Source organism: Lactuca virosa, chromosome 1 (genome assembly GCF_052849685.1).
Source record: "Lactuca virosa cultivar CGN04683 chromosome 1, Lactuca_virosa_CGN04683_v6, whole genome shotgun sequence".
NCBI lineage: Eukaryota > Viridiplantae > Streptophyta > Magnoliopsida > Asterales > Asteraceae > Lactuca > Lactuca virosa.
Genome location: NC_136426.1, coordinates 5,281,312 through 5,291,427, shown reverse-complemented (window position 1 = coordinate 5,291,427; position 10,116 = coordinate 5,281,312). Strand labels below are relative to the sequence as shown.

Below are 10,116 nucleotides of genomic sequence, written 5' to 3'. Positions count from 1 at the left end.
AACAACCAAAGTTTCTAAACATAACAACCAAAGATTCTAAACATGACCAAAATGGACACATTACCATACGTAAAATAACAACCAAGTTTTCATAACAACCAACCAAAAGTTTTCAACAAAATAGTGTAAACATAACAACCAAGTTTTCATAACCAACCAAAATCACAGAAAACCCCATGCATGACACATTACTTCTTGGATTGATTCCCACCTTTCCCTTTACAAGTCCTAGAGTTGTGTCCCTTGTTCTTGCATTTGCTACAAGTAACACTGATATGCTTCATTGATAGCTTTTGCACTCCATCATTTGTTGGTCTTTAGGAACCTCCTTCTTGTGTAGCTTTCATTCCATCACCTTGACTTTCCCTCTGTTTTTTTGCTTAACCTTTCACCATCACTTTGTCTTCTTTTTTTCTTAGGCCTTCCCACGTTAGTGCGATGTGGAGGAGGGATTAGCTTTGTGGGACATTCAATTTTGGGCCACATGGATCTCCCCTTAATTGGATCAGCCTTAAATGAATAAGCTTTTTTCCATGTCTCTAGAAAATACACCTTGTGAACCCATTTGTAAATGTCAAGCTCAACCTCTGGGTCTTTACTCATTTCATTCAGAGTTGCAATTGCATGTCTGCATGGAATTCCAATTAATTCCCATTTTCTGCAAGTGCATGTTTGGTTCCTAACATCCACCACATGATGATCCCGCAAAGCTCCTGTGACTTGATACTTGTCTCCCCCATTCCACCTAGCAATGTATTGTGAAGCAACTGTTTTTCTTGCAACTAGAATGTTTGTTGATGTGGGTGTTAGTGGACCTTTAGCATTTTTCATTTCCTTCATGACATTACATATCCTCTTCATTAGATACTCCCTTATGTATTCTAAACATCCAATGACAGGTTTCTCCCTTCCTTTGTCTATCTTCCCATTAAACACTTCACACATGTTTTATATAAACACATCAGAAACTGCTCTTCCTGTTGTACATTACCATTTATGTGCAATGTATTTAGAAAGGTTGATCACATCCTGATCATTCCCTAAAGCTCTAAGACCAAATTGAAAGTCACCATTGGGTATCCTAAAATGGTAGTATATCACTGAGGATTCATCATCGAATTCAATCATCCGTGGGTCTGGGTAACCTAGGTCAAGCATTATGGCATCAAGTTCATGTACAAAAAACTCATCTATGTCCACATATTCAACATAACGCACTTCACCTCCAATGTACTTTATATCAGGTAACTTAGTAAATTTCCCACCGTGATGAAGCTTAATATTAAACCATGTGGGTGCACCCGCTAAAAATCAAAATTGTACATGATAACAAAGTCAAAATTTTGCATATTTTTTTCTAAATCAATAAGAAAATTGAAAAATATGAAAGTTCAAGAAAACAGAGCAACTTACCATATAAGGCTGATACGTCAACAACTTCAGGTTTTGGTCTGATCCACCACATTACGTACACCATTTCGAATTAAACGTATGGCCTTGTATGTGTTGCGTCAATTAACTTGTTTGGATAAGGAACGAGGGTTTTTTGCAAGAAGGAGGGATTTGGGGAGTTGACGGGTGTCGGGGAAAGTAAATGAGGGGTAAAGGTCAAAATAAGCCAAAAAAAGATTTATGCAAAAATGGTCCCTTACATATGAAATGACGGATATACCCTTACATGTGAGGCACATGAGGGGGTTTAAAGATCCTTTTTAATGGGAGTTAAGTCCGGGGACCAATTCCACATACAAACCACTCCAAAACGACTATGAATCCAAAAAACTCGGGGTTTGGACTAAAACCCCAAAAATTTGCATACCACAGGGACCATTTTTGTAATTTTGTCATTTGAATATGAACCAGTGGTTACAATTTAAAAGAAACTTGTTGAAAATGTTTTGTCTAAATTTTTAGGTGAAAGGGTCAAAGATTGTTAAGCTTAGAAGATCCACGATATATATATATATATATATATATATATATATATATATATATATATATATATATATATATGGAGTTTTGAAGTTTGTATTAGTATTAAACTAGATTATAGCCCGCGTTAAACGCGGGAAACACATAAAAAAAAACATATAATTGTCTACAGATATTGCATAATGATTATAAAAAATATATGGTTATTGGTATTATTGAAATGTGTAGAAAATACATTGAAAATGATAAATATATATAATCATTGAAAGATCTATTTGTAGACAATATTTTTTTTTATTAGTTGAACGACCTTCCTCGTCTCATATAGTTATGATATTGTTATATAATTATTAGCATTTTAATTAGACGTTCGTTCCATAATAAGGTTACCTAATTTAAACATATATTGACAACCAATATACCGTTTTTTCCACGACATTAAATATTGATAAATATTTCATTTATTCAAATAAAGTCATATAATATAATTTATAGAATGTTAAATGTTATATGGATTTAATTTTAGTATATCATCAATGGAGATTCTTTTCTAAATCATGATTGGTTTATTTTAAATTGATTATGAATATAACTGCTGGCTTTTATGTTTGTTCTTATTTATTTGGTGTTCGCAAGAACTTTGCATTAGTTTTGGCGCAACTTTGAATAATTTTAGTATATCTTTCAATTATATAAAATATCAAATAATGACATATTATTACTATTGTGATGATTTAGTTTATATATTGTATTTTTACTAATCTTAACGGTCTTATTTTTTTTCTAATAATCGTAACGCTTTTACTAATTGTACTTTTTACAAATCTCCTAATATCTTATAATTTTTTTTATCTTACTTTATAATTTTTCATAACTATGTTATTTTCAAGATTGACTGTCTTAACAAGTTTTTTTCTTCAGTAAATTCAATTTTATATTTCATTGTACAACATCATCGTTTGTATGTATTCTGAAATTTCACTTTAAAAATGCTTAATGTTTACACCTTGATATTAATTTTTTTTAATAAATCTGTGTAATAATTATGGAATATATATATCTCGTTTTAATTAACATTTACTTCCTTCATTAAATCAAATTCCTCATTAAACATATATATTTTTGGAAAGTAATAATTATAATGGGGCAGCATTATCTAAGATGTAAATGCTTGATATACTTTTGGAGGAAAAAAAATCAGGATCATTAAAAAAATTTATATAAAGAAAATACAAATTTAAATTTTATGAAATTATGGATGAAATTACTGGCGAAAATTATTTTGGAGGGAGTTGTATTTTGTAAGGTATAATTATTACATAATTCGAAATATGTATATTTGTTGTGTAAATTTATAAATTTTATTGTTACTATATAAAGATAAAAAAGTAGGTTGATATGATATACAAAAACATAATAATTTCAATTATATTTTAAAATCATGCCAAAATTAACCGGATTCTCATGACATAAAAACTAAAAAAAATCATAATAATCTCTAATATATATAAGTAACATTTTCATAATTAATGTCAGTTTCCAAGATAGTTAATTTCTGTTTTGTTAAAGGTATGTAATATCTTTTCCTTTTTATTTGAAAAGTTTCGGAAAAATAGTTAACTGATTTAATGTAATTTGTGACAAAGAAAATCGAAATATATGAATACATATATTTGATATAGGAACAAAAAAATAATCGAAAAAAATATAAAAAGCGAAAGAAGATACTGACCTTCTAGTGCACAAGAGCGAATGTTTGAAGCAGAGAATGATGATGGAAGTTATAAGCAATAAGAATGATGTTGTAGGAGAAGATTTGAAGAAAAGAAACGATTTAAAATAAGTGTGAGCCGCGGATTCAATGATGAATCGTATATGTATGTAATAATTTGAATATGATATTTTTTGGTATTAATGATTTCCTAATAAAAATAGATTTTATATTAATGGTTTACTAATATAAACGGATTTATATTAATGGTTGATATTAATGCCTTGATTGAAATGGTTTGTTAGTAATATGCTTTTAAAATTGATCATATTAAAATCTTCATAACCGGAAATTCAAAATTTAAAATATGGAAAACTTTTATTGGAATTAAATACATTCCATTTCAACGAATATAAGTTATTATTTGACGATTGGAAAACATTTATTGGAATTAAATACATTCCATATGGGGAAGATGATGTCAGCATTTTGATCTAAAGGTGGAAAAAATAAGACTGAAATACAATCAAGGGTCCAGATTATTTAAGATGATGTCATAAGGTTTCTATTTTAATAATATTTAGAAATAATTAAATACTTTAATAATTAAAGTGCTTAAGTAAATATTTATGCCGGTGGATCTTATGTCATACATACCATATTTTTGTACTGTTATGTTATCGTTGTTTTATTTTTCTATCACCCCACAAAAATGGTGGTGTCATACGATACTTTACCATATTTTTATTTTATTTTATCGAATATAATGTAATTATATAAAGTTAATAAAAAGAAAACACTTCATTAATTAAAAAAATACATATTAAATAAAAAAACATAATCGCAACATAGTTGAATAATATATGACGTCTACTCATTGTCACTCACCACTTCATCATAATTCTCGCCCGAATCTCCTTCAAACATTTCCGATTCGTCATCTGTATTGTCAAACAAGTCGTCATCAACAAAACCATCGACAACGGGATTCGTTCAAGCATTGAAGATGTGTTCCACCAAATCGTGAAGGTTGTGGTGTCCAACCCAGTCGTATACATCCCCTTTGTTCGCCGTGTACACCTCCATACCAATATCAACTCCTTCGACATTTGGTAAATTCTCATTTCCATTTTAGCGACAAATCGTTTTCCCCTCATCTTCTAAAATAATATTATGCAATATGATACATGTGTACATCATGCTACTTATTCGTTTGCGCTCCATAAATCGTGTCAGTATTACGAGTATCTGTCAATGTCTCTTTAGAACACCAAATGCTCTCTCGATATCCATCCTAACAGATTCTTGTGTCGACTTAAACTTTAATCGTTTTTCATCATTTGGACATGAGAATGATTTCACATATATTGCTAACTCGGGATATATTACATCAGTAAGTTAATACCCACGCTTGTATGATGTCCCGTTTACTTGAAACGACACATCATATGATTTCCTAAGGTAGATGTTGAATATCAATGATTGGTCTAGAACATTGATGTCGCTATTTTTGATGTCATATCCAATGTTCATATCCAAAAAATACGTATCATATCCAAAGGTCATACGACACCACTACATCTAAAATTATTGTCGTCTGCTTTTGATCACCTTGCATAAACTGGCCGTGTCATGCATTAGGGTACATTAACCACCCCAATGCATACAGTCAAGACTACTAAGCATTCCAGGGAATCCATGCTTGTTTTGATGTGGTATATATAGTTTGTGGATGTCACTAATTGTAGGATTATGTAAATAGCGACCACGATAAAGGATAATCACAACTTTAGCAAACTTTTATACATAATCCTTCATCGTTCGCTCTAACATCCTCAAATACTCATCCAATGAGTCTCGTCCCATGTTAGATGTTGGTTGAGGAATTGCGGTTGTACATTTTTGAATTGTGGAGAAACTTTGCTTACCTCTTCCATCAGTACGTTGCCAAAAATATGGAAATCGATTTTGTATATCATCAACAATGCGTAAAAATAATACCTTACTCATCCGGAACCGACGCCTGAATTTTTCCGCATACACTGCATCATCCAAAATGCAGTCATTCACAAGTTGGTTTGTGCTCGACTTCACAATTTCTCCGTAAAGGAGAATTTCTTGTTTTTGGGCGCAAACTTTTGCCTTCATTTTCTTGCAAATAAGCAAGTGTTGTGCACATAACGTCCCCGATAAACCGCGCTTCCGGCAACGCCAACGTATCGGACGAATGGACGAAGTTGAAGACATTTTGAAATAAAATTTTAGTAAAGTATAGAGAGGGTTTTGTGTTTGTTGTGTGACTTTAAAATGAGAAATGAGTTTTAATTTATAGGAATATTTTTAAAAAATAACCGTTGCAGCCAACGGTACAATTACAACGGTGAAAAAGAGAAAAATATGTTGCGGTGAAACTATCTTGTGTGGCATGCTTATCGTAGTGGAGCAAGGGGTCGGTAGAGTGTTTACCGCACACCGTGGTGCCACATCATATACCGCGGTGTGCGGTAGAGTGCGCACTGAATGCTCTTAGGAGTCCCGGAGTTCAAAATCGAATTTCGATTATCTTAAATTTCAGATACAAGTTAAGACCTGAAATCAGATATAAAAAATGTATTCCCTTTAAGGCTTTAGGAAGTGGGTGGCAAAAACACTCGGCATTTGTTTGGCATGCCATATAAACACAACTATCTCAAAGGTGGCATGACATGATTGCAAACCAAAATGACATTTTAGTGTCGATGTGAAAGAGAGGAGAGAGAATATATATGTGAGTGTGTTTTTTTTTCTTTTATTAATTTTTTTACTAAGTTGATCCACTCTTGAAAATAACATAACATGCCATTTATGTTGTGTGATAAAATTTACATCACAAAGAGTTTATCACTTTTTAAAAATAAAAATGACTTGCTATTTATGTTTTGTGATAAAATTCATATGACAAACAGACTTTAAAGATCTGTGGCAGTATGGATCTATGGGATGCCATCCTCCACTCCCAATGCCTAATATTTACATATTAAGCATGAGCGGATAACAATTAAGCATCAAAAGGATTAACTAATTAGTCATCATTAAATAATTAATTAAGCATGAAAGGAATGTGCACGGACATTTAGTATTAATTTATTGGACAATTAATTAAGCATCTAACAATTGTTTTTTATATATTGATATATAGATTTTCATCAGATGCATTAATTACCAACAGCTGCATTAGTCATGCATGCTTTTGGCTTATTTTTCTGCACAATAACTCTTTATATATATATATATATATATATATATATATATATATATATATATATATATATATATATATATATATGGAATGGTTATTTGGAAAACAAAAAACCTTAAAAATCATAAAAATACATAAAAAAAATACCTAGAGATCACAAAACTTTTTTTTGACATTTTTTATGAAAAAATTGCAGGTTTTTAAAGAAATTTGCTGAAAAATTTTTTGAAAAAAAAAAGTTTTTTTTATAAAAAAAAAAAAAAAACTGATTTTTTTTTTCAGCGAATTTTAATAAAAATCTGCGATTTTATATATATATATATATATATATATATATATATATATATATATATATAAAATGTGATGTACTCATGGAGGATTGCTTGGCATTAGTAGAGGAAATTTGTACGAACATGAGAACATCGTCAAACAAAACTACACTCTTAAAATAAGTTTACGTTTAAGAAACATTTAAATATCAACAAATACTAAAAGAACATTTAAGAAAACTTTAGTTATTCTTTAGATCATTAGACTTTATCTAAAAAAAATATTCATAAATTAAATTATATATATATATAAAGTGAAAACTCGTGATGACACCTTAAAAACATTGAAAAAAAATCTAAAAAAAATACAAATCATAAAATCGAGCATAGATCTATATCCGGGAGAAAAAAAATTGGAATTTTTTTTTGCATCATTAAAATTGATCCATGATTCAATTTTAATTTTTTATTTTGCATAATTATGATCCATGATTCAATTTTAATGATCAAATTTTTTTTTCTCTCGGACATAAATCTATGCTCGATTTTATGATTTGTATTTTTTTTAGATTTTTTTTTCAAATTTTTAAGGTGTCCTCACGAGTCTTCACTTTAAAATGAGTCATCACCCGATATTATCTCTCTCTTTTTCTCTCTCTCTCTCTCTCTCTCTCTATATATATATATATATATATATATATATATATATATATATATATATAGAGAGAGAGAGAGAGAGAGAGAGAGAGAGAGATAAGATCAGGACTCTTTTTTAAAATGAGGACTCGTGAGGACACATTAAAAAAATTGAAAAAAAAAAATCTAAAAAAAATACAAATCATAAAATCGAGCATAGTACTACACCGGAGAGAAAAACAATGGAAAAAAAATACAAATCATTTTTATGATTCATGATTCAATTTTAATGCTGCAAAAAAAAATTCCAATTTTTTTTCTCCCGGATATAGTAATATGCTCGATTTTATGATTTGTATTTTTTTTAGATTTTTTTAAGGTGTCTTCACGAGTCCTCGCCTAAAAGAGAGTCCTTACCGGAATCGGACCCTATATATATATATATATATATATATATATATATATATATATATATATATATATAATTCCTTAATATTCATCTTTAGTGAATTTTAAGAGGTGCAATCCCAAAATACAATATGTACAACCAATTTATGCTTTGTAGAAAAATCAGTTTTTATTCGGTCACCAATTGAAAAAGTCAAAGAAAATGATTCATTTACCCAACAGTGTGCAATTTATTTGGCAAATATCTCGTCTGACCTGGTATTCTCATTTGAATTCCCTACAATATTATCCCATGATAACAGGTAAATAGAACCAAACACCACGCACCATCACCGTTTGTTGTTACCGTCACATTCATTTGACCCAGTCCCCTTTAAACCCTTCCTAATTTCCCCTTATCTCGGAAAATAGCTCTCGATTCTCGCCCTATTTCCCTTATATATGTCGTATTTTTTCTAAACTTTACATCCTCCAATCTCTCTCTCTCTCTCTTTATATATATATATATATATATATACTAGAAAATTTTTAGGTACGTGCTAAGCACGGCCCATGAATCGCCTCTTGGCTAAGGCCGAGTGGTATACATACAACGACCAAGCTCGTGGTTGAGCTGGCCACAAACAACGGGCGTGCACACCACCCCGTTGTTTCGCGGTTGGCCGTTCTCGTGCTTCTTCGTGTTGGCTACAACGGATTTAAACGCCCAATTAAATCGAAGCAATCGTTTTGACCAATTTTATAGCCGTTCAACGGCTACTTTGTATTAAAAAAAATTAACCAATTTATTTACCTATAAATACAACACTTTTACTTGTTATATGAATATCACACTTTCTATTAAACATACTCACACAATTTCTTCTTTCTTTTCTCACACAATCTCACACTTCTTTTGCATTCTTTCAAAACCAATGGCTCCTAAAAGGATGAGTTGGTCAGAAAATGAAGAAGAGAACTTAGCACGAGCATGGGTAGCGGCTTCAGAAGACCTTGTAACGCCTCCTAATTTTTGGGTAAAAGTTGGAAACGTTTTCCATGATTTAATGAGTTACCAAAGTCGTAGTCTTGATGAAATATGTGCGAAATATCGAGATATGAGGGTTAAATGTCTTGAATTCAATGGTATTTATAACTTTGTTATAAACAACATACACGAATGCGACCCGTTTGTTGTGGCCATGCACCAATATGAAGACACGAAACACACACCGTTTAAACACGTCAAAGCTAGGCGAAAATTGAGAGAGTGCCCAAAATTTAGTGATTAAAAATAAGGTTTAATAATTAGTTTAAGTTGTTTGTGGTTGCATGTTTATGGTTTTTTTTTATGTTGTGTGTTACGGCATCGTTCGACTTATTGTTGGTGATGAACTGGTACGTCTAGTTGGGGGAATCGGGAATCGCCGGATATCTCAAAATGCAAGTGAAGCGGAAAAGGAGAAGCAATGCGTCATACATGAAACGTTAAAAGACCGTGCTAAGCACGGCCCACAAAGGGTAATTTGGGTATTTCAAAGAATTAACCGAGCGATATCCATTAGTTTTCTTTATTTTTTTCAATTGTATGTACTTAGGTGATGTTATAATCATCTTAAGATAATGTGGTTATCCATAGAAAAAAATCCATGCAACTCTAATGTAGATTGGTATGCCGGTAGAAAGCATTTTTTTTTTGTTTTGACGTGTCTTATTCAAATAGCATCACAAAGAAATTTGTCCTTGTAGACATGTCTTAATAAAATACAAAGATTGCATAAAATAAGAAAAACTATTGATTTCAAATAGAACAATTGGAACTTTGACGATTTTCATGTTGCTTGAAAATTTAGTCATGTATGGTTATATGCTACATCCTGAAGATCAAGAATATGAGCAAGAACACCAACGGTTGTTGTATCATTTCTGACTAATACTAACAA

The 10,116-nt window shown here is 30.9% G+C and overlaps 1 protein-coding gene across 1 annotated transcript; it reads right to left on the bottom strand.

Annotated features, from left to right (window-relative positions):
- Nucleotides 1-351: 351 nt before the first annotated feature.
- On the bottom strand, nt 352-945 carry LOC145110779 (uncharacterized). Its single transcript, XM_079047095.1, has one exon. It carries the CDS (start codon nt 943-945, stop codon nt 352-354), a length of 594 nt encoding a protein of 197 aa, XP_078903221.1.
- Nucleotides 946-10,116: the final 9,171 nt, after the last annotated feature.

Excerpts from the sequence above, each read along its gene's own strand:
- LOC145110779 (XM_079047095.1), bottom strand. The coding sequence starts at position 945 with ATGTGTGAAGTGTTTAATGGGAAGATAGACAAAGGAAGGGAGAAACCT.